This window comes from Chelonoidis abingdonii, chromosome 4, assembly GCF_003597395.2.
Source record: "Chelonoidis abingdonii isolate Lonesome George chromosome 4, CheloAbing_2.0, whole genome shotgun sequence".
NCBI classification, from domain to species: Eukaryota; Metazoa; Chordata; order Testudines; family Testudinidae; genus Chelonoidis; species Chelonoidis abingdonii.
Genome location: NC_133772.1, coordinates 111186155 through 111211534, shown reverse-complemented (window position 1 = coordinate 111211534; position 25380 = coordinate 111186155). Strand labels below are relative to the sequence as shown.

The 25380-nt window shown below is 47.9% G+C and overlaps 1 protein-coding gene across 2 annotated transcripts in view; it reads right to left on the bottom strand.

Moving 5' to 3' along the window:
- Window positions 1-2063: 2063 nt before the first annotated feature.
- The window catches only part of IFT43 (intraflagellar transport 43), a 54514-nt gene continuing 31197 nt past the window's right edge, over window positions 2064-25380 (bottom strand). For both annotated transcript variants that reach the window (XM_032801941.1, XM_032801942.1), the window contains 4 exons: window positions 6080-6152; window positions 4716-4791; window positions 3109-3171; window positions 2064-2309 (listed from right to left, as the gene is read on the bottom strand). In XM_032801941.1, coding sequence (XP_032657832.1) covers window positions 2190-2309; window positions 3109-3171; window positions 4716-4791; window positions 6080-6152 — 332 coding nt within the window. In that variant the 3' untranslated portion in view covers window positions 2064-2189. The remainder of the gene's footprint in view (window positions 2310-3108; window positions 3172-4715; window positions 4792-6079; window positions 6153-25380) is intronic.

Sequence of the window (25380 nt, the reverse complement as noted above, 5' to 3'; positions counted from 1 at the left end):
AGAGGAGTAGTGTACACTAGAGTCTGATCTTACATGGACAGGAGAGAGGATCCCAACACCAGTAAGTCCTACAGCTTATAATTAAAAGGAAAGAAACTCTTCTCTGTGTGTAGATCTCTGGGGGAGGGAGGCAGGTCTTCCCCCTTCACCTTCCAAGGTGTATATCTGGTCTTCTGAGCTGCTTTGTTTTGCTGAATTTTAATGCAAAGTTTTCCAGTGGGATGTGGGAAGCACCCTGTGTTCTCTCTGGCCAATGAGCCTGTGTGGACCTCATTGAAAGACAGAGAGAGAAGGTGGTACAGCTGGGAAGTCTCGGTGAGGAACAGCTCATATAAAACAGGCTTCTCCACTCCAGCAAAGAGTTTGGCCTCATCCTCCAAACATTTGCCTGTTGTCTGCATATAGGCACTCCCAATCTCCCTCCCTTCCCCTACCTCAATTTCTCAGTCATCTGAGGGACTTCTTGATTAAAAAATTAACATCTCCCTGAGTTTAAGTGAGTCTGTGAGAGAGGGCAAGGGCACTGCTCATCTTCACAGCCTAAGCAGCTCTCTTTTCTGCTCACTGTTGCTTTCACAGTAAGGTCACCTGTGTTGCCCATGATCAAAAGCCCAGAGATTCTGGAAGCTGGCCTCAAGCCTGAGGGTGGGTGGATATTGCAGCTGTGTGTGTGCCAGAAGTGCAAGGGGAACAAAAGTCTCCTAAAGCCCAGTGGCTCCTCTACCCACTGGAATCATCATCAGGAGTGCATGGGGGTCTCTCCAATTACACGCATGAAGAGTTTTGCAGCCCCAAGGTTTCTGAGGATCCATTTTATTGCAACCACTTCAGAGAGCTGGAAAAAGACACTTTGCCCAGCGAAGCATTTATCCCAGCTTCATTTTTCAGGAATCAGCCATTCTGCTGTTCCCACCCCAAGCCCATGGTGCATAGCACCATTGTCCAAGATGATACCATGTCCTTCACCCCTAAGGCCATGGTGCAGGGATCAATCCTGTTCCTCTTTTGCCTTCAGCATCATCTCTCAGTGGGCCCTGATGTTATGATTTAGCTTGTGCTGCATTCAGAGGGGTAACTGGACCTGTTGTGCTCTTAGCACAGCAGTAAGAACAGAGCACGATGAAGATATACTAACCAAGTACAAAGCCTGCTAACAAAGCCAGCAGCATCGTCCTCCCCCAGCCATCTGCACCACACCGAAGAGTGTTTACACTTGCTCCACATGGGAGAGATCACAGTCAAAAGCTCCAGCAGCACAAAGCTCTAGAGGGTAACTAGCTCCCTGCAAACAATGACCACTGATACTATAGGGGTGGATGCATTAAAAATAGCTAAATGGATTTTTCTAGGTAGCAATGAAAGAGGGATGCCAGGTACTAAAGAAACCCCAAGCAGGTTGTAAGTGCCAGGACTGCTGCTGTGATACATTCACATGTGTGGTATAAACAGCATTTTCTTTACAAGCTACCTATCACCTTAAACCATCTCAGCTTGGGCTATGCATTCCTCTGTGTTGACAAGCTAAGCAGGGTTAGCTTTGGGAGACCACAGGGGAAAAAAGCAGGTGCTGCAAGAAGTAATGCTGACAGTTTAGTAGATGGTGCTCTTCCCTCTGACTCGAGCTATTATTCTAAGCACAGGGCTATAGGACAGTGGGTTGCTGGAGGTATTACCTCTGGATGGGATATAAAACTGCGGCTTGGACCACTTGTGGCATCTGTTGTGAGAGGATGGTAACCTCAGTGTCGTGGGCAAATTCAACCTAAACTCTCTTTGCAGCCTCAATAGGAAGCCATGTTCTTCTTCATTTCCTGTCCTACCCTGTTGTGCAGTGTGGCTGTTAAACAGCTGCCATGTTTCCACCCCAGAACTGGGTGCACTGCATGAGCAGCGGACAAGATTCCTGCAGTAACTTGTAAAACATCTTGGGATGAAGAGCTAGTGAAATGGAAGCGATTGTTTAAACAAATGCTTTTTTGTATTTGAAATTATTCAGTGTAACATTTTGAGAACAAATAAATATTCTTGTTACAAAACAGGAAAGTGGGCTTCACTCCCAGGTATCGTGTTCCCACCTCCTTTACTTTCAGATCTGGAATATTTTCTCAAATACAAGAGTTGATTTAAAAAAAAAAAAAAACTAGTGCTATTTGCAGCTGTCTGAGCCTGTGTGCTGAGCTGACCAGAGCTCAGATATTCTTGGGCTGACTCAAGGGTTCATCTCTCTCAGACTGTACCACGTCCCACTCAGTCACGAGTTCTGAAGACACCTCCATGTAGAGATGGTCCCAGTCCCAGCAGACATCCTCCTACCATGAGGAAAGAAAGAAAAATACTGAATTGCTACAGGTCTCTGAATGCTATTAAATGGCCAGGCGAGCAGCCCTAGAGAGAAGCTGTAATAGGCTGAGAGCTACCACTCTGTGCACAGAGGGGGAATTAGGGCAGGGCCCTAGATTCCATTAGGAGCACTAGAAATCCCAAGAAAAAGGCGGTTTGAATCCCTGCCACAATTTATAGATTTTGACAGATCGAGTTGTGTTTTTAAAATTCACCAAAATAGCAAGTTATAGATTGAACCAGGCACAGTGCAGGGAGGATCTGTGAAATCTCCACCCCTACACAACTCTACCAATTCAGCTCTGCCTAACCTGCAGAAACCCTGCTATTCCAGTCCTGGGCTCCCCCAGTTCTGCTGGTGCTCCTCTGTCCTGACCTGTTGGTTCCAGACTTGGACTGTCCCCATTCCCCTGTCTGCCTTTGTCCCTCAGTGGAGCTGGAGGTGGCTCTTAGAGGCAGAATTCATTAGAACGGTGAGTGTGTCAGGAGCCCCAGTCCCCGGTCAGAGACAGTCCCCAATAATTCCTTTGCAAGGGATGGCCCATTTGGAAGCAGCGCCACAAGCTCTGGCACCCTAAGTATATCACATTCTGGGCCCCAAAAACCTCTGAAATCCAAATCCCTTCAGACTTTATCCAGCTGAGACAAGTCTATCCCGTTCCCCTTCCCCCCCATTAATAAGGCCATGGGTATCATGTACAGCCTGATTGAGGGACTTGCAGGTCCATGCGAGCAGCTCTACTAGTTTCTGCCTCAGGACAGGCTCACCTCTCGTACTTCCTGTTCTGGGGCCAGAACCTTGGTGAGAAGCTTCAGGTCAATCTCTCCATCCTGTAAACACAAAGCAGGTCACAGATGTACTCCAACAGACCAGGCACAGAGAAAAGGCACCCCACCCCTTAGCCAGGAACAGGATGTTGCTGGTGACACAGCTACATTCTTGCCTCTTTGGGGACCAATGGCTTCTTATGGGAGAGGATTAGCAGGTGGTGACTGGATGTGGGCAGCTCAGAGGGAGGGGAAGGAGCACTTGAGATCAATCCCAGTGTTGCAACACTCACAATGCAATTGCAACTGCTGTGATTTCTGGCTGAACTCGGGGTGCAGGAATTTTACCTGAGCTGGCTGCAGTTTCCTGCTTCAACCACTATAGGGAGCTGGCCTGCAGCCATCCCATAGAAGCTGCCTGCACCTCCCTGGGATTCCATGAGCTCTGAGTGGGGCAGAGCCCAGAAAAAAAAACCCTCCCTCCCTACCACCACCCTCCACTGCAGCCCAGGAGAGTTAAATTAAATTAAGAGTCTGGGGAAGCTCCCTCCGCTGCTGACTGGAGACAGATGCCAGCTACGGCACCAGCCAGGGGAGGCTGCTGGGACACAGGGAATGGGCTGTGTGAACCAGTGAGTGTAGATGGAGGGGACGAGAGGGGAATATTGCCCAGCAAATGCACAAGGGAGTCAGGGCCTGCACTTCTGTGTGTACACGTTTTGCGTCTGTGTCACACAAACAGTGTAAGGCAAGAAGAGGGTGCTCAAAAACCAGCAGCCAGACCAAAACCAATGTCAATTAAAAAAAAACCTCATGATTTTGGGGTTCTGACTCATGATTTTGAATTCTTAGGGTTGGCAATATGGCAGTCCCCAAGGAGACACGAAATCATGGCCCGTCACCATTTGGGTTTGTGCTTCTCAGGAACAGCTTTGGAAACTTCCCTTCCTGCTTGGAAATGGCTCTTTGGGCTACAGCAGCATGAAGAACTCCTATACCCAGAACCAGCAGCCCAGACACCGGGGGCAGGGTTGCATGTGCCTCAGGCACCACAAGAAAGGGCAGCACCATGGATGACCCTGGCTGAGGGAGGAGGAGCAGTGCTGGATGCCAGGGGAAACAGCAGTGCTGTGGGTGTCCCAGGACCAGGGAAAGGGGCAGAGCATAGTAAAACATGGGTAGGAAATGTGTTCCAGGGATATATGTAGTGTTGCTGGAGCCGTGTTAGTCACAGGATGTTAGAGAGACAAGGTGGGTGAAGCAATATCTTTTATTGGACCAACAGAAAACTTGAGGGAAAACTCAAGAATATTCTATGTAAATAAATGGCCACTGGAGTAAGATTTCCAAGTGGATGCCAAGCAAAGATGCCAGGGAGACGTTTATATCCAGTGTCAGAGGCCCCACAAGAGCAATGGGCACTGTTGACTTAGTGTTCCCATATACATTAGGGCCCCATAACAAATGGGGAACAAGTCCTTGAAACCTTGGGGAGACAGGGGTTGTGTTAGGTATCAGCTGGACCCAAATATCTGTTTTTCTGGAGGACAACATGAGGGAAGTGCAGAGGGAATTATGCTGGCCACTACATAAGGGCACCCACTCACCAGGGTTTGGAAGGCAGCATACTTCATGAGGTCATTGTCCAGGTCACGGAACGTCAGCACTCTGTTCACCTGGATACTGGAAGAGGGAGGGGCAAGAAACAAAACTAGCTAAGTGTGGGAACAGCTCATGCTCCTCTAGAGAGCCATGGCACATGAATGGGAGTCTGGGAGCATCCAGCGTCAGTATCCATGTCTCCAAGAGAAAAGAAATACATGAGTGGAGAGGAATCTGGGCACAAGCCTCTTGAGTGCTGTTTCCATACCAGATAGAACAATGATTTAGACATGGAATATTATTTAATGTACCATGAATGTGAGGGAAGCCCCAGAACTTGCCATCCTGTGAGCAGTAGATGCTGTATTTGTAGGAAGCCTAACAGCAAAAATTGGAGAAAAGCAGTCTGATTGTTCCACCTCCTGGCTCCTAACCAGTCCTACCATGCAGCTTCCAGCATACTGGGGGTCTCTGAGTTTTCATGGCTGCTTTAAAGTCAGAGTTATGGGAGAAAGCTAGTAACATATCCAAAGACTCCATGGATGTTCAGAGAACTGATAAGATCATAACATGATAGAAAACAATGAAGTAAAATCTGATTGAGAAACAAAGTGATTTTTAGTCAAACTGTTAAAAGTGTTTTTAATTTGTTTTTGATAACAGCTATTTAATCTCAATGTCCAATAAACATTTGGGAGAAAAGACATCTTTGTTCAGGATTCAGGCACCCTTTCTCTACAATTAAGGGCCACAAAAGCTCCCAATCGATATGATCCAAGAAATCACTCCAACAAAACAAGATAGAGCAGACTTGCCCTTCCTTGATATTTCTAAGATTAATAATTTTTTTCATTTTATTTTTCCCTGTGCTAGTCACCTTTGAGATATATCCAGAACTAGTTTGACTAGCACTTTTAACCAATAGGATTTGCACTATGCAAATTAACTAGGCACTTGAATGAGGCAGACATCATCTGGGGGGAAACAATTTATGATCACGTAAGTAAACAGTGTGCAATAATACATATGCACAAAAAGGCAGTGTTAATGTTGCACAGGCAACCTTAAATTGGGCATTTCCTAATTTTTCAAGGTTTCACTTTGCAAGCTCAATCGTGTTCTTTTTGTATGTGTATAGAATATGCTGTAATTATTTTCTCTTTGTATTTGGAAACAACACAATGGAACCTTACTATCCTGGAGACTCACTATCATAGTGCATGGCATCAAATCTTACTGAATGGGACAACCACTGATCTCTGCAGAACACAAGGTAATGCAGGATTTAATTTCAGCAGCCATTTCTCACCGCCGATCCGCAGCAGTGGGCAGTGACTCTAGACTTGTGATCATGTGGCTGTGCTGTTACCTGGGCGGAGCTGCCACTTGCATGGCGAGATCTTCTTCCTGTACTTCCTCCAAGTCTGGGATCACTGGAATATCTGCAACAGGAAGAGGCAGAAGCAGCATGAAGATGATGCAATACTGAGCTTTCCTCTCACTTGGGAGAGAGAGAGGTCAGAAATCCCACTCCCCATGCTACACGGGGTGTGAATGCATTCACAGCCCTCATGACAGGAAAACAATGGCAGTTTATTTGCAATGATTAAAAAAATGTATAGTTTAATAATAAAACAAGCCAATAAAACTGAAACCTGGAGGCAAAATAAATCCAAAGAGGGAAACAAATTTGTGCTGCATTAGGACTTGCTCAACAGTCATGGATTCTCCATTTGGAATAACCTTGAACCTTTTGAGGTTTGAATCCTGGTTGGCTGCTGCAAGCCTCAAACACAGAGCTGCTGCATGCTTGCTATCATCCCATAAGCAGGGCAAGAATTCCCTTCACACAAGAATCACTACTTGTTCAACTCAGGTTCACATTTTATTGAGATGAAAAATATCAGATTTCCCTCAGAAAACTGTCATTTAAATTAAGGGGGAAAATGTTTAATGAAGCCCCAAATGCCAAAAATAAAGAAGTTTCAAAGTGGATTCCTCCTCCCAAAGGGCACGATTCTCCGGACGTGTCTCACGCTGCAGCAGCAAATCTCGTTCTGATCCCTGGACCTTGACTTTTCTGGCACTTGTCCCCTTCTCTCTCAGAAGCAATTAACTCTTCATCTGTACCCAATTTCAGGCTCTTCCCTGGGTTTTTCTGTCTTTCTCTTGAGTATTTTCAGTACCCTCTCTCCCCAGATCCCATCTCCCATTTGCAAAGGAGGATGGTCAGCATGGTGGATGCAGTTTCTCTATTTCATCAGGAGGGGCTCTCCCGCACAGCAACGGCAAGGACATGACAGTGAAGCCACAGGTGGACAAAGGTTTGTTTGGTTGTAGCCCAGGATGCCAGTGACTATGGTGCATCCTGCCGCAGGTCCAGCAATGAGATGCACCCCCCAATCAGGTAGAGAGATGCACTCAGCCCAAAATAATTTGAACAGAAAGCAAAGCATACCAGAGTTGCCAGATGCCTAGCCAACAGTAGTGAGTTATGGGCTGTCAGTAGGTTTAGCCCTGTACCAGACCCTTCCTGCTCTGAGAAGCCCACAGTCCAGACAAGTCTGAACCTCACTGAAGTGCTCCAGCACTGACCAGCACTGACCACACATAGACTGCACTGCTGGAGGCGAAATGGGGGAGGGCCAGAAGAGGAGAGGAGATCAGGTTGAAGAGCATGGAAAACTTCCTGTTGCAGATATTCCACTGCAGTGTTCACCTAGCTTTATATAAACTCAGGTAGGAAATAATCCCAAGGTGACCTGGCAGACACACTGAGTTGGAACCAGGGGCGGCTCTAGGCACCAGCAAAACAAGCAGGTGCTTGGGGCAACAAATTACCAGGGGCGGCATAATGCTGGGGCCGCAGCTCCAACCTGAGGCAGTGTCCTGGACTGGATCCTGATCGCCCTTTGTTCTCTAACCGGGTGCCGCCAGGGCTGTGCGAAAGGGCAGGGCAGGGCAGGGCAGGGGGAGCTGGCTCAGTGGGGAGTGTGCCCCTGCCACTCTCCCATGGGCAGCAGCCAGGCCCCCTCAGGCAGGAGCTAGTAACACAACCCTGTCCCAGTTGCAGAGCGCAGAGGGTGGTGGCGGAAAATGGTGGCCGGGACGGCCATTCCTCCAGCACCAGCTGTGGGCTCCTCCTTGGCTTGTCCCTGCCTCTGCCTCCTCCTCCCCCTCCCCCCTGTGCTGCCTCCTGCCAGGAGAGAGGACCGGCAGCCCAGGCTGAGCCGAACTCGTGCCACTGCGCAGGCTGAGCCCGTGGCCAACTCATGCAGGTCCTGGGGAGCGGAAGGCCTGGACATGCTACTCTGAGATCACCAGCCACCAGCTGCTCTGCCCTGGGCCCCGGCAGCCAAACCCCGCAGCCGCCCCAGCTCGCTCTGCGTGAGAGCTACAGGCGATGCCCCCCGCCCAGTTGGCTCTATCCCCAGCCATGCTGCAGGGTGAGCGTCCGGGACTCTGGGGTGTTGCTGAGGCTGCTCCAAGCGAGGCTCCCTAGGGTCCACTGCCCCTCCAGCCATGGGTGCCCTAGGCCAAGATGGGAGCCGGGCCGCAGCTCTGTTCTCAGAGCCTCCTCCCCTCCCCACGCTGCATAGCAAGATGTGGGACCGTAGGCAGGGCTGCTACGGCCATTTCAGACTGGGATTGGCGCCAGGGGAGCAGAGGTTATTGTGCCCTGGCTGGAGGGACCGGGCAGCTCCCTCCAACGCCCACTACTTGCTCCTGCCAGCACAGGGCTGTGACACCCAGTTCCAGAGGGCAGCGCCAAGCCCCAGCGTGCTTCACGGGAAAGGAGAGACAGGAGGCAGAGCTGTTTGGTGTCTCCCACGCAGCTCCAGGCCCCTCTGGCTACTCAGCAGCGACGGCCAGGCTGGGTAGCCCACTGGCAGCATGATTTGATCCGACCCGCACGGACCACATGAGCCCTGGGGTTGGCGCTGACATCCTGCCTATGCCCAGCAGCAGCTCTAGGCACCAGTGCTCCAAGCTCGTACCTGGGGCAGCAAGTCGCGGGGGGCGCCCTGCCGGTCCCTACGAGGGCAGCAGTCAGGTGGCTTGCCTGCAGGAGGTCTGCCAGTCCTGCGGTTTCAGCAGCGGGTACACTGAAGCTGCGGGACTGGCGGACCTCCTGCAGGCATGCCACCAAATCTGCGGAACCGGGGACCTCCTGCAGGCAAGCCGCCAAAGGCTGCCTGCCTACCGTGCTTGGGGCGGCAAAAAAGCTAGAGCCGCCCCCTGCCTATGCCAAGGCCTCTGGCGCAGGGGCAGCCCAACTCTGCCCAAGCAGATGCAGCCCAACTCATTCCTTGGCCAGCCCAGTGAGTAAATGAGTACACTAGTATGAAATTGTTTTATTTCACTAATTACAAAATTCTCTGGTTTCATTTTTTTTTAAATTTTAAACAGTCCAAAACAAAAACCATTGCAAAATACAAACATGTAAGAGCAAAAAAAAAAAAAAAGGGGAGGGGGGTTTGCTTGAGGCAGCAAAAAGCTAGAGCCAGCCCTGGTTGGAATCTATTTATGATTTTGAATGTGAGTCTGCTGTAGCTGGCCGAGGCTATGGGTCTGTCTCCAGCCCACTCCCTGGACTAGGGTCACAGCTACTCCAGCTGGGAGGGAAGGGAGAGAAGAAAGGAAGGAGGGAGAGAGAAGTGTACTCCACATCCCTGAGAAGCAAAAGGAAAGTCAACAGGAGAGCGTCTCCCGTCGACACAGTGCAGTGTAGCCACCGTGGTAAGTGGATCTAACTATGTCAACGTCAGTTATATTATTCACGTAACTGACGTTGCGTAAGTTAGATTGAGTTACTGCAGTAGTGGAGACCAGGCTTTAGTGTGGTGTCCCTTTAAAGGCCTAAGGTTCACCAGAAGGCTGCTCCAGGCACCCCTGTTCCTTAGGCAGCAGAGGAGCTGCATGGCTCAGCTCTCTGGAGATTCTTCACCCAGTTGGCATCTGAATGAAGCAGGCATCCCAGGGGCTGGAGCACTCAGGCTGCTCCTAGCTCCATCTGTAGCACTTCTATTATATTGTTGGAACTCAGCAGTTGGCTGTTCCTAGCTCTACCCTGTTTGCATCCAAGGCTGAGATAAATATTCAGGAGTTGGAAAGACAGCCCCATCTGAAGAGTTTGGGGCTCAAGACAGGGCCTTCCTTAGCAGCTTCTTCCTCCTGCCTCCTGTCAGTGCTGTGCAGCCTCCCACAGCTCCAAATGGCACTGTTCCTGCCTCATGTCCACTCCACATCTCCACAGGCTCCCCAGCTCCCCTTCCCCCCATCTCTGGCCAGAGGAGGCAACACTGGCCCATCTGCAGCAGAGCCTGGGTCAGCCCAGATCTTGGCGAGGTGGCTGTTTGGAGCTAGCCACACAGTGGGATTTCTCTCTAATTGGCTACCCGCTGAAAAGGCTGAGCAGGATAGAGGCTGCAGCGAGAGGCAGGCCAAGGTGAGAGGCAGTGACAGCTTGGACAATCTCAGCAGAGCCGTGCCATCCAGCTCCCCAACTGCCCAACAAACAGGTGCCTATGGAGCAGCTTTCAGGCTACAGCAGACTTCATAAGGACCTTTGCAGGGAAACTGCAGCGACTTGGCCTGATCCATCCTTGAGACAGAGGAAGGCAAGAGCTGGCGATTCCATAGCACTCAGTCAATGGCCTGTCACTGTTCTGCTTGCTGTGGAGCCCTGACTGCTCTGACAGGAGAAGCTGCCATCGCAACTGATTCTTCCCAGCAGGGGCTCCCAGCTGCTGGCAAAGTGCAATGAAGCGACAAAAGAACAGAAGTGATTCAGCTGATGGAGTGACTGACTTAGAGGGAGAGATTATAAGAGCTGAATATGTGTGGCTCAGCTCAGTGATAGCTATGCGGGGGGCAGAGTCATTGTGGATAAGGGGCAAAGAGTAGGGAGGAGAGAGATTGTGTAGGCTGGTTTGAGGGGATTATCTCACAAGTAAGGAGATGAAGCTGAGCAAAGAAAACACATTTTGTTGACTCACAGGCAAAATGGACTAAGGAGACATTTCTAACTGCCCATCAGAAGATGTGAGATTCCCATGGCTGGAGTCATTTAAAAGCAGGACTGGCCAAGGGCCTGGAGGGTGACTGTACGGATTAGGGAACATTGCTGCATGGGCAGAAGCAAGGAGATGGCCAGACTAGAGGGGCCCTGGGGGGTCTTTTGGGTCTCTAATTTCTCAGATTGTCTGAAGTGCTGCTCAGCAGTTCAGTGGTTAAGGGGAGCGAGAGGCTTTCAAAGATGTTTGAAAGTTAGTCTAGTCTTTGCTACAGACATTTGCACAGATCCACACATCTCTATAGGCAGAGACTGGAACTGGATATTACACTGATGACAAAAATGTTCCTCTGCTAATAGAAATTAATGTAAAACAAACTGGGAGCATTTCTATGCTCCTTTACTGAGCAACACTCGGTGTCACATGCAGAAGGGATCCAGTTCTGCAGGGAGTTGAGTGTCCTCATTCGTCTTTGAGTCCAGTGGATTTGAGGGTGTTTGAACCCCTGCACGATCCTTCCCTATATCAGCTAACCAACAGCCTAGTTTCTCCTTTCATTATTTAATTTTGATTCATTCGCCTGTTGGGTCTCGCTCTCTTGGATTCCTTTGGGCTTTGTTGCTCCCTTTTTCTTGCAGATGGGATCCAGATCAGTGATGGATCTTTCACCCTGCAGGATCCTAAAGACTTTTACAAAGTGGATATCCTGCTGCTGGACTTGCTGACACAGGGTCAAATCTGGCTTCCATTGAATTGCATGGAAAGACTCCCACAGGCTGCAACTGGCATGGAATGAGCCCTTCCCGAGCATTGCAGCCACACAGCATTCTCAAAAAATGGGCTCTGGAAAGCCAGTGAATTTACCAGGTAGAAACTCTCTCTCTCAAGGAATTCAAGGCTCCAACACCACATAGGAACTTTGAGAGAATCTTAGACAGTAGAATTTAGACATAAATGGAAGAGCTCTATTAGTTTCCCACCAGCCCATCCTATGGTGGCCAGTGCAGGATTGTTCCCTATTGTATGCCATGTAGGGTCATGTCCCCAGCTCCCAGGCTAACAGACCTCACTTGCAAGAAGATTTAAATGCTATTCAGTATAAAATTTCTTTTTTAAAAATTCAACACTCTATTTGCGTCTGACAAAGTGGGTATTCACCCAGCTCCAATACATCTGTTAGTCTTTAAGGTGGCAAAGGACTCCGTGTTGCTTTTAACACACTACTTGTAATTTCTTCCTCTCCTATCCCATCCCTGTTGTGCCACTCTAAATAATTCTTCTCCCTTCTTTCTGTTCACACTCTTTGCACATTTGTAAACCATCACAGAGTTTCCTTTGACATCAGTTAGCCAAGCATCTTTTTTCTCAAGCCATCCACCCTCCTGATCATTTTTGTTGCTCTTCGAAGATCTTACTCCTGTTTTTTGCAGTATCTTTCTAGTAGTGCTCTGCTGAGAAGTTATTGCAATATTCTAGTAGCAGTCACAGCACAGCCACGGCGTGCAAACACATGCTAACTTTAAGCAGTCACATGGACTTCGATGAAACTACTCACATGTTAAGTCAAACACGTAAGTAAATCTTTGCAGGACTATGTCCTCTCTGTCCTACAATGCAGTACCCATGCGCACACAGCCAGAAACTGCATTGGCCTTACTTCAGTAGCTGCAAATCTCCCAGATAGTGTATTGCCCATATCACCCTGGTCACTCTCAACTATCCCTGATTCTCTGGGCCCTACCTCCTATAGATGTCTATATTTCAGATCTTTTCCACCAAATCAATTAACTTTGATTTTTCCACGTGGATTCTTGCTGTAACATTTTCTGTCCACATTATAATCTCTCTGAATTCAGGGCCCTTGCATATGAGCCTCATACATGGCTTCATAACGTCTATATACATTGAAGAGCAGCTGGGAATCGCATTTCAGTATGTGCATATGGGAATTGGGAACATCTTATCAAACACACAAACATCATCATTGCAATGATGCCGCTGAAGGCTCTGCACATTGTAAAATGAAGCAGAGAACAAAGGATAGCACCACAATCTGGAAACAAACAGATTCACAATGCATAGCTGTGTTTTAGAAGGAAGGGCAGTTTCCTGATCATCTCTAACATCTGCCAATTTCAATAAAATATTGCAGACAAGTCTTCACAGCTGGGTGGGGACTACACTAGCCATGTGATAGCCCAGATGGAATTGCTCCAGCAGGGGATTTCCCTCCCCCCTATAGCACACCCTTCCCTGCCTTCTCTTAGCACTTGGTCTCCCAACTAGATCCTGAGCTCCTTTAGTGTAACTCATGCAGGTCTACCCTCAACCACAGCCTCCATCAGAGTTCCTCTGGTATCAGTTTTGTAATACCATGGAAAGGCTGTTCCGAGTATACCCAGCTCTTAAAGGAGCACTTATTTTTTTTTAGTTAAAATACACCCAGTTTTCCTCCTGGTAAAATCAGTGAAGCCAGAGGAAGAGGGGCAGAAGAGGTGTATGTTAGGTAATGTTTTACAGACAGAACACAGAAGAAATGGGTTTCTGTAAGTCAGGGAAAACAACTCAAGGCTCCCCATACTCCCAGGGTGACCTTAAGGAAACCTAAATGGGACTCATCTTCAGACCTCAGTTTGGTTAAAGGGGATCAAATAGTAACATAAAGCATTTTCCCTTGGCATCCTCTTCCTCAGACCATGTCAGCCTAAGCCCAGGAATCAACCAAGGCAGAGACAGAAAAAAAATATTTTAGGCCCATGCTGGCCAACACAGAACTGTTTCCTATGGTCTATTCTCCACGCCTACATCTAGTCTGATTTTAATGTCCCAAGGAGCTGGGAGCTAATTCAAACTAAGCTCATCAAACCCAGAACTCCTGTGGCACTAAGCCCCAAGTGATAGTTAACAGCTAAGTTATAATTTCCTAGACCAAATGTGGCAGTCTTGTTCACAGATGCTGACTCTGTGGGTGTTCTGGGGCTGGAGCACCCACCGGGAAAAATTGGTGGGTGCTTAGCACCCACTGGCAGCCAAGCTCCCCGCCCCCCCCAGCTCACCTCCGCCTCCTTCCCTGAGCGTGCTGCATCCCCCCTTCTCCTCCCTGCACTTGCCACCGCAAAACAGCTGTTTCGCAGCATAACAAGCCGTGGGAGGGAGAGGGGAGGAACAGGAACTTTGGGGAAGGGGTTGGAATGGGGGCGGGGCAGGGGGGGTGCGAGCACTCACTGGCTCCAGGAGAAATAGGTGCCTATGTTCTTGTTAATAGCTAAGACGGTATATTATCATCTCTATGACAAGAGCATCAAAGACCCCTGTCTGGTCAGGGCTGTAGTGGGCTAGGCACTGGCCATACAAAGAATAAAAAACAATCCATGCCCTAAAAAACATCTCATCTAAGTTATGGTGAGGCAAGCTGGTGTAAGGAAGAAGTGGCAGGAGGTCGAAAGGGAAGAAGAACACATGCTTACTCAGACTGGGTACTTGAATGATTAGCAGGGGAGAGTGTTTTTTAAGACATAAACAAACAAGAGACACTAGTGATGGCAGTAGTCCAGGCTGGGTACCTGTGACCATCTCCCTTTTTGCCTCTTACACAGGTAACTGATCTGCAGAGGAGCTGGATGGAGAGGTAGAAGCAGGAAAAGCAACTGCCAGGAGGGGTAAGAACCCACTTTACCTTACAGCCGCCGCACTCTTGGCAGTTGCTTTTCCTGCTGCACCTCTCTCCTCCACATGCAAGTCACACCTACTTGTTATTTGGATTACAGCAACACCTAGAGGCCCCAAATGAGACCAAGGCCCCACTGTGCTAGGTGCTGTACAAGCAGCAGTGAAGCAGTCCCTGTCCCAAAGAGTTTACAGGCTACATTGACATGACAGAGTGGATGGAGGGAACACAAATTTAGAGAAAAGTGGCTTGCCCAAGGGCAGACAGCAGGTCAGGCAGAGCTGGGATTGGAAGCTCTGTGTCCTGGGTGCCAGTACAGTGCCAACACTGATTCAGTTAAAGTCCACCTTTTACACCCATTAACGCTCCCCTTTTAATTTAGGACCCCTAGAGCTGCACAGCCATTCTCTCTGGAGTCACAACTCCAAGTGCGGAGAGTCACACTAAAAATCTTGTGATTCATGCTTATTGAGGATTTTCTCCCCCTAGTCACATGACATTTTCAATGGCCAGTTCAGAGTGGAAGCTCCATACAGCAGCGATGCAGGTGTCTTCAATGACCACACAATGCCCTGCACACCTTTGCTGCTACTGAGATTACAGTGCAGGCTACCCAGAGGGTGGCAGCTTTGGGGGCAAACTGACCCCTTCAAAGCAGGTTTGTTTATCCTCAGTGCAGCAGAATTACAGGCTCCTCACTTAAAGAATGACAGAAACTAACTTAATTTTACATTTTATGAGCATGCAACTTAAACCAGGGATAATTATAATTTCTCTGCTGCTGCAAAACTTTATTTTACTGAATGCTTTTACCTTCTGCATCACGTTTGGGGAATTTAAAACAGGTAAATGGAAGAAGGTCTGATTGAAGATGAAGTTAAGTGAAAGAAATTGGTCTCATTTAGCACATGACAGGATTCATCTGTGTTCCCAAGTCCACCGAGGTAGCATCATGGGCGTTTCATATTCATGAGCTGCTGCGACACTGTGTCCCCTCATTTACAAAGCACCGTGTTCAGCAAATTCTGTCCCTGTGGACACTCCGTGCATTTCATGGTCTTGTCAGAGAGACATCAAACACTCCATTAACCAAATACCAGAAAATGGCTTTAATTAGAGCATCTCAATCCAATAAATATTTTTTCCCCCTCTAAATGGAAAAAATGGAGAAGAAGAAAAAAAAAAGTGGAAAGCAACAGGCTTAAAAACCCCCCACAAAGAACAAGGAGCAGAGACAGCTTCTACTGAACACACAAACGAGCTCAAAGCCTCTTGGAAGGTGAGAGCAGCAAGCAAGCAGGGAGGGCAAAGAATAGCTCTCTGGACCCCTGGCCACTCCATCTGACTGGGATGCATACCCCAGGATCATACCTGACCTGCTGTCAATCTGATGGCTGATCAGGAACCATGCCTGTCACCAGTGGGAGGATGAAAGCAGAGGGCTGGAGAGAATCAGGTAGCTACCATGACTGCTGGGGTGTGGCTCTGGAAATCTGAGAGAAGAAACTAAGGAAAAACAGCACAAGAGTCCATCTCCCTGAGAACCATGGTGCATCTTCGATGGTGGCACCACACGGGCTAGCTGCTGTGAAAAGTCACAATAATAAAGGGGCCTTCTAACCCCAGGTTATAGAAAGGTCTCAGTGGCCCCCTGACACTGAAAAGCCAAGTAGTAGCTTTACAGAGACAACCATATTAGTGGAGAACAAGAGCAAATGGTTTTGTTTTTTCCTCAGCCTTCCAAGCTATGAAGTGATTATCAACTAGCCAAAGGGCTGGATAGGAGATGAAGTGGCCACTCAGGTTCTTGAGCCATGACAGCCTCAGAGAACAGCGCAGGTCTGTACCACTCTAACCAGGTTGTGGCATTTGTTTTCCCAGGATGCTCACCATGGTGTGACTCCAGCTTTGTCTGATAGGCCCAGGGCAGGCTGGAATCCAGTGAAACTGCCACTTTATGCAGTGTTGCTGCTGACATACAGTAGCTTCCCAGTTTGGAATCATCATTGCACACATCTTCCTTGGGATGCTTGAGGGAGAGGACAGATGTTGTGGTACAGGGGGCAATAAGGTGTTGTGGTACAGGGGGAGCTGGGTGAAATTCTATGGCCTGTATTATACAGGAAGTCAGGCTAGAAGATCTAGTGTTCCCTTCTGACCTTATAATCTATGCACCTATGATCTTTGGACAACCAGACTGATCACTGGCAATAGAAGCACCAGGAACCTGGAGACCAGGATTGAGACTGTGCTACTGTACAGCTGGCATTAGTAAGGCACTGATTTGCGAGGCTCAAACTGCCAAAGATCTCTCTCTGTGGAGGAAACATTCAGCCATGATCATCATACAGCTACCAACCTCCGGACACTCCTGTCTGAACTCTGTGCCTGCCTCAGTTCCTGGAGATTTCCACTTTTCTCCTTTCAAAGGCTTCTGTCCACATCCCTCCTCATTTTTTTTCCTTCTAAAATATATTAAGGCACTGGCAGGGGCACAGCCTAGAAGGGCAAGTGGCACGGGGGGTGGGGGAAGGGAAGGATGGGGGGAGTTCAGAAATACAAAACCCTCGTCAATAATGCTAGAGATGAGTGATTTTGCTTTAGAGCATTAATGTGACAGGGAAAGTGGCTTCTCAAAGCAGTCCTGTGGCATTATGTTTGGGAGCAAGCATATCTGATTCTATTTCATCCTCTTCATGTTACACTGGAAAAACAAGACAAACTACATTTCTTTTATGCTAAATCCTTAGGTTTTTTTATTTTTTCTTATATATATTTATTAAAAAATGCCTCTTTGATCGGCAGCACCTGTGACATTTCCACATCCAGAAACTCCTCAGAAGCCTCCCTCCCTCTGCACAAGGCCACCACTGCTGACAGCCAGCTGGGTTTGATCACAGTCATTCTGAATCAGATTTTCATAAGACAGATGAAGAGTCTTACTGCTGCTTTCTCATATTAGATGAGAAACTGAGGGGGGAGTAGGGACGGGTCCTGAGGGAACAACGCTACAATCAAGGGCTACATGGTTCTCTTTCTATCCCTCCACTGCTGCAATGTTCAAAGGAGTTTGCCTTGGGCAGTTTTAAATGATGGAGTCTCAATTCTGTAATCATCTTTCAAGAGCTTTTTCTTAACGGGGTCTTTTAGGTAAACCTAGTCCATCAACTACACTTATGGACTCAGCAATCATAAGCCCAATGTGACTACATATCTAACATACTACAGAATTTAGAGATGGAAGAGACTTACCAGAAACCATCAAGTTCATCCCCAAACAGGCCAGGATTGTTCCTGAACAGCTGTATTATTCATTGCCTTGTCCAATTTTAAATTAATCAAAACAGGGCTTTCACCACATCCTTTGGGATACACACACACACTGCTCTTCCCTTCCACTCCCACTGAAAAGATAGACACTTCTCGAGACCAAGGCAACACCAGGTTGTAATGTTAGCTGTCAAAGTGAGGTTAAGCTGGCCCTGACCAATCTCCCACCTGAAGCCAGCAGCTGTTTGCAGCCTGCCCATTACTAGCCTCACATATGCTAATGGACTTCCCCAATCCCTGGAGAATTTTTATCCACATCACAAAACCATCACACTGAGTTTGGCCTGATGCAGAGTCCTTCTTACATCACATGGGAACCTACCATCTCCTTGCCTTCCCCACACAGATTAACTAGACAAGAAGGCAACTAGGATACTTTATCATTAATGATTGCTGCGCAGAACTCACTTGGTTTGCACTGTGGTCCCAGGTCTGCTATAAGCCATTTATAGACCAGGCATTTTATTCAATATTCCTTTTATTCAGAGGCTGCTCATGAGAAGAGGTCACTACTGTATTGCTGTGAAGTCCTGGCTCTAGGTAGCTATCACATGACAGACAGACACCCAGCTCTCCAGAGGCAGAAAGACTCCGTGACCATGGCACTTCCTTCTTTTCATCTTTTAATATTCTCCCCTCCTGTTCTAATGAAGAGGAGCTGACTGCACACACCAGAAGGGTAAGAAGCCCTTGTAAAGGCTTGCCACTTTATATAGAAGTCTCACAGTTAGCATCACTTCCTAGGGGGAAGCTTCCTGGGAGGGGGGAAAATGGGTGTCACCTTGACAGCACTGATTTAATCACTGTCTCCTGGCAGCTTCTCCCTCTGCAGGTTAGTGTGGGGTTGTCTGTGCAGCACAGTCAGCCCTTCATTTCAATCAGGTCCCTTGTTCACACGCACTACCTGCTCCAAAATCACATACCACCTTTTCCCACATTCAAAACCACATAAATTGTCCCCTTCCTCCAACAGTGGCCCTGCTCCAGAAGCTGTACTCCCCTTAGGGAGCAGAGCTACCAGAGTGGGGCATTACTGAAGTGGGGGAGCAGTATGTGTAGGGGGCCATGGCTAGGAGGATAAGGACAGCAGTCTCAGCCAATGAGCTGAAGCTGCATCACTGGCTAAGGAGCTGCAGAGCAGGACGGAATTCCAAGGGGTGAAGTGGGGCTGAGGGGACATTTCTGCCAAGACATTGTAGGATGGGGCATGGCAGGGAAGGTGCAAAGAGGGGACTCTCAGCTGAAGAGCAAAAAAGAGGTTCACTGGTTGAGGGAGGTGCCATCCCTGAAAGAAGAGGCAGAGGCATTCAGTACCCAAAAGCTGCCCAATCCAGGAGATGGCCACTTGATTGCTGCATCAGTCAAACAGATGCTGCATTGTTTAGAAAGAGCCAAGCGAACAAGTAAAATACCACCAGGCAGGATAAAAATAGAGCCCATGCCTGTCCCGCAGGGGAAGGGGCCCCTTTCATTGTGAATTTATTTATAATAACCCTTTCCTCCCTTGCATAGCCCCAGCACAGAGTAGCCGACATTTACAAGACAGTGCTCTGCAGATAGCTCTTTTCTAATTCCACTGACAGCCTCACATCTCTCATCTCATCTGGCATCACTGCTGCGCTGAGCTCAGCCACTTCTGCCCATTTTCCCTGTTGACATGGACAGAAAATTGAGCAATTACCCTTAAACTCTTCTCTCTCAGATCACCCAGATTGCTACACACACAGTATTAAGCTCCCAATCGCCCCTGGCCAAAAGTGGCCTCAAGTAGGCCTGTCTTTTAGGAATTAAACACTTTTTGTTGCTCGTGAAGGTTTATTATTCCTAAGGTTGTCAATGTATTAAATCCTGTTAAAACAGGTTTCCCACTGTGCAGAGAGGCAGAGCTCTCCTAGCAGAGCCCCACAAACCAGGGCTCAGGCAGAACTCTGCAACCCAGCAACAGAGCAGGACCTGTTTACTGAGACCACGTTTTATGTACAAATATGTGTATATGCCAGTGTGGGCTGTACATCAGAGCATTGCACAAGAGCTCAGATAGTTCAGTGGTGTGTGCTTTCGAATAGTATTTCTCAACCTTTTTGATACCAGGGACTGGCTTGCTGCCTTCCTAAACGGTGTCAGGGAGATCCCAGGGACCCATCTTTGAGAAACACTGCTTTAGAAAACCCCAACATTGGTACACAGAGGTTACACACTAGTTACAGCTGGGGAGTTGCTGCCACTATTCTCAGGTGACTAACTTTTTTGAAAAGTTCCCCCAATTTGGAGTTAGAGTGGAAAATGATGCTTTTTGTCAGATACTTTTCTTGGCTCTCCAATAACTTAAAAAACATGGCTCCTTTTTATCATATCTCACTTGTCCTAGACCAGTTGTCACTGAGGAAGAGAGACCTGGAAAACGGCTTGAGAAATATAGTTTAGATAAAATGAATTGTTAGCACAGTTCTGTAGATACCCCAAAACAGCGTCAAGAGCTGCAGTGTCTGACCCATCCCTGTCTTCCACAAGCTCTCTCTCCTGGTAATGTTTCACTCTTTTCTACTGCACTGTCTGTGTGACTTGTGCTGTGGATTTCTTTAGGTAACTCCAAAGAATCACTGAAGTCAGATATGTCCATTCAATCCATCTCCTTCCACTACTGTCTCTGGCCTCCTTCCACTCAGTCCTTTTACACATGGTATACCCACCCTGAACTAATCTGTGAAGCTACTATTTTCTACTTCAAACCTCTCCTCAAGAATCCAACTGAGCCATGACACTTCCCAACATTACATAGTTAGCTGAAATGGTAGTTGGGGTGGTCCATATTTATTTCATCAATATAATTACAGACCCTATTGAATATACAAAATGTTTCTATTTGATTGAATCACCTTCTCCCCTACACCACTCCCCCAGGCCAGACTGGAGGTTCTTTGTGGCAGGGACTGTGTTTATAGCATCCAGTGCAATGCGGCCCTGATCCTGCCTAGGGTCTCTGGGCACAACTGCAGTATGAATAAGAAGTAAAATGACCTGGTCATCAAAATTGTTGTTGAACATAAAATGTTCTAAGTCTGCAGTTTTTTATTTTAATGAAAAGGTGGCACGGGAGATACATAATGTTAATGCAACCTTATGGCTGAGATTTCTAATGCATTAAAAACAAAAAAAGATTCAAACGTATGGCTCGACAGCAACAATTATTAGGCCACCCTAGCTATTCACATTAAGGTATAAACAAGCCAACATCATATGCAGAATAAAAAGACTATAGCACATTCCTTGAAGAACCATAAGCCAATGTTTTGACTTTTGGGTGTTTGAAGACCCAGCTATAATGCGGTATTGAATGACATAAGCCAAAGTACAGGTTTGTATTAGGTATCCCAATATGTCTGGGGCAGTAACTCAATTCAGTGCATGGCTATATTAGATACCTGTACTGCTCCATACTTTCACACTGTGTATTGTTTATTTTTCCCGGACTGTTTATTCAACATAGTCATTTTACTTGGGGTGGGATTTTGTTTTTAATCATCCACTTTCCTTCCCAGGAATTGCTGAGAGACTCTGATCCCTGAGCCCTCTCACATATACTTTCCATGCTTTACCTCCTTCCGTAACAAGGACTGTAGGAAAGTGATGGAGAAATATTGGGGCATTGATAATTCAGAGGTTTTCAGTGCAGAGTTTACAGTAGTCCCACCTACGCCATCTTATATTGTTCTACCAGGTACCTGTATGGGTTGGAATCTTAGCCAGAATATCATGATCTTTCTCACTGTTGCTCACAAACACAGTCTTGGATGCTGGCTTCCAAATGACACAAATGACTGCCAGTTGCAGTTTGGCTTTGGATATATTATACTGTGATTTGACATATCTCCAGAGCCCAGTCTCTCTCAGTTCTTATACTGTATCTACCGCACGCCACATGGTGTAAATATTGGACAAGGGAAGTTTCTGCTGTCTGCGAAGAAACTTCAAATACTCAGAGGAAAGCCTATAAAATGAGGGATCTCAGGTATTTGAACCATGGGGAGCTAATACTTTCAGCCTCAATGATACAGTCAAACTCAGAAAGCTCAGGAAGTCTCCTAGGGGGAAAGCTAAGACTATGCTGGAGGTAGCTACTAGGGCTTAAAAGGTACCAGGACTGGTAGCCACATATCCAATGCATCATCTCCCTGAAAGATCTGAATAAGCCTTATGTATTTACCTTGTCTAATGTAACTGTGGATATTTTCATAACCCATCCAAAAGTCTGATTGTGATTGGGCATCTGCCCCTCATTGGCAGAGAAGGGGTTAATAGAGCCCCGGGGAGGCTGTGTGGAAAGCAGCCAACAGGAGAGCGCCTGCAAGGAACAGCCAATCAGGGCCCCACAGGCCCATATCAAAAGAGCACAGGGAGGGCAGAGCAGGGTCAATTACTGCTGGGAGCAAGGACTGTGTCCCCAGAGGGCTGAAAGAACTATAAACACCTTGGACAGAGGAGAGCATGGCTTCTGGAACTGAGCAGCTGAGTGCCCTGAGGTGAGGGCAAAGAACGTGCTGGGACCATGGTGAAGTGTCCCAGGGAAATAGAGCAACATTGACAGAGGTTACAGAGGAGCAGTAGAAGGCTGCTATTTACAGGTTCCCTGGGTTGGGACCTGGAGTAATCGGAGGACCCAGATTCCCCCCCTTGCCAGTGGGGAAGGGGCAGGACTGTTGGATAATACGCCCCCCCCCCCCCTCCCAGGGGGAAACACAGATGATGATCTAGCCAGAGGGCTGAGTTGAGAGGAAGACGCTGTAGTTCTGGGAGTTGAGATGGGGAACTATAGGTGGGAGCAGAAACAGAGTGCTGGTGTACAGATCGCAGATGTGAGCATCTGCCTCAAGCTAATTCCTAGCACTACCAGGAGGCCATGCCAGTCTGGCAATGAGGGCCATGCCCCATGACACTGATCCCTTAGTGAATCCTGCTAAACTCTGGCCTGGTCTACACTACGCGTTTAAATCGATTTAATGGCCATTAAATCGATTTAACGCTGTACCCGTCCACACTACAACGCCCTTTATATCGAAATAAAGGGCTCTTTAAATCGATTTCTGTACTCCACCCTGACGAGAGGGGTAGAGCGTAAACATAACACGTCGAATGTTATACTCGGAATCCAGTGTCGCGCCGGGCGCCAGAGGCAACACTGGACCGCTTGGGACAGGCCAATCGACTTCGGAGTGCCAATTGGGCGGGCAGGTAGAAGACAGGGAAAGCCCCGCGAGCTGGTTCTATCTTAAAGGCGCCTCAACATCTGTATGAGCTGCCGTTGGGTCCGTCTTCAGTTTCGCCTTGCCATGATGTGGGTTGTGACCAACATCACAGAGAGTCAGGTGTGCGGCGATCATCCCCGTATTGCGCAGGCTCAAAAATTGCAATAAGAGCTGCCCGAGGTCTATTGGAATCCCCACACTAGCCAATGGTACTATGATTAGTCTGTGAATTAGGCCTGGATACGCGGAATGAGAAATTCATACAACAATTAACTGATTTGTGCTCTTAGAAGGCTCGAGACGCTCTTATTATATACCTCAGAGACACGAATTATTTATCAGTGTGTGGCATTTGACCGCAATGAAATATGTATGGCCTCCTTGCTCTGGTACTAGATCTTTTCTACACTAATCCACAAGGATTCAGATGGCTTTATTTGCACCGTGTGTGCTTACTAAGACATTTCCTCGAACAAGGCTGGTAACGGGAGATATGCCAGTACACCTTCAAGACCAATTCGGAGCACGCCTTTCATTGGTACTGTGATGGGTTGGTTCACGTAGCAGGCCTGATAGCACTTGCACACTGAGCCATATGCCCATCTCTCGCTCAGTCCACTGATGGGGCAAGGTGTCTGTCTACCAAATTAATATACTTAATCGACATACTGGGCTAGTACTTCAATATTCGTCTCTTCCTCTAGAAGGTGCCCCTTTGGTGGCTCAGGCTCGAACCCATCAAGTGGTGGATCAATACGTTACGCGCCAGTAGAGCGTATCCTGGGGTGGGAAACATGAATTACTCTCTCTTTGCAGATCGCGTGTCGCCCGCTCTTCCACACCCCGACCAACTTTGGACCTTTATTTCAAAATAGCTGTGGATATTAGCTCAATTCTCTAGTTTAAAACTGTATTTGTGGATACTATCTCCCTGTATCTACTCTCTTTATCTTCAGTGATCTTTTCGTCTTCGTACTTTCCTGCACGGCTACACAGACAGAGAGCCAGCTCCCATCTCTCCTCATGGGTGTTATTTTCTATTCAGCCTTTCGGCAGGCATGACCGGTACTTAACAACTCCCCTCGCCCGCTACACCTCTCACGCGCCGTGTGTTAGAGCGGGTGTCAAGCATGGCTTCAACGAAGGATGGGCGTGCTCTTCATCTGAGGGGCCTCCTAATAAGCCCACTGAGATTCAAACCTGCCAGTGCTCGGGAGATTCAGCCAGCCCCTAACTGTTGTGCCTGGGCCTACCTAATGCCCTTAGTATCGCCTCGCAGTAACTAGAAGTGGGCCAGCCTATAATTTGGTGAATTGCTCCTGTATATGGACTTATGCGGCCCCCGCAAACAGCTCTTTACTTGAGTCGTCCCTGAAGTATTGCAGCATTGGTTGATTAGTGACGACGATGCTTAACACGAGCTCGGGATACCAGATGACGATGCATAGCCATGGCACCAGTGTTCTGGAGGGGGTTTTTTGCAGATCTAGTGGGGCAGTAGCCTCTATTGCATATTTAATTAATATTTTTGGGTTGTAGCCAGACATATTGGCCAATGTAATTGGAATGAGGGGATATTCGGAAACATGCTGCTTTGTAAATCGCGAGCGTCTCTCGCAGCATCTTTACCTCCTGCGTGTTGTATCTGGGTTGAACTGTTTATTTGATGGTGCTAGATCACGCTTGTTTCACAGTGCCCTTGGTGTGACAGGTCCAATTATATGCCCTCCCCTATGTATACCTGCAATCGTGCCTTTTCAGGCGAAAAAGTAGATGGCCTCCTCTCCTACTTCCCATCGCCTTTAAACAATTACTTATCTCTAGTTACTAGCGAAGGTCGTTTCAGTCCACGTGGCAGTCTTTCGTTCTTGTGCTATTTCTTGCTTTTACTACTTCATCTCGTCACTTATCATATATTTGCATAAGATTGCAGTAGAGATGGAGCCATTGTCTTACCGCGCCTAATGATGTTCTTGTGCTGCGGTGTGATGAAGCGCGCAGAAGCGCCGCGCCAACATTGCCCGCAGTGATGGGAGGAGGGATTAAGGGGAGGGGGAGTGAAGACGAGCTCACTAGGTTGGGATATGCGTTCTTGCAGGGCACCCCTGTGAATACTGACACCGGAGCAGCTAGTATGCTTCTCTGAACACTGGATCTCTATTGACACTTGGCCTGATTTATTCTAGGCAGGACGACCCTATTTTAGATAAACCCCCAGTAAGGAGAATTGAACTTATTGCCAAAGTGAAGTTCAATCCCATGTTGCTTTCAAAAATTGTCCGCCAGGGGGCACTCATGATAGCAGTGGACAGTACAGAGAGGGAGAGATAACCGTCATCTCATTGCCATTTTCTTCGCAGTAGACGTAAGTACACATAACCCATCTCTGCTATCTGCCAAAGCAAACGTGAAT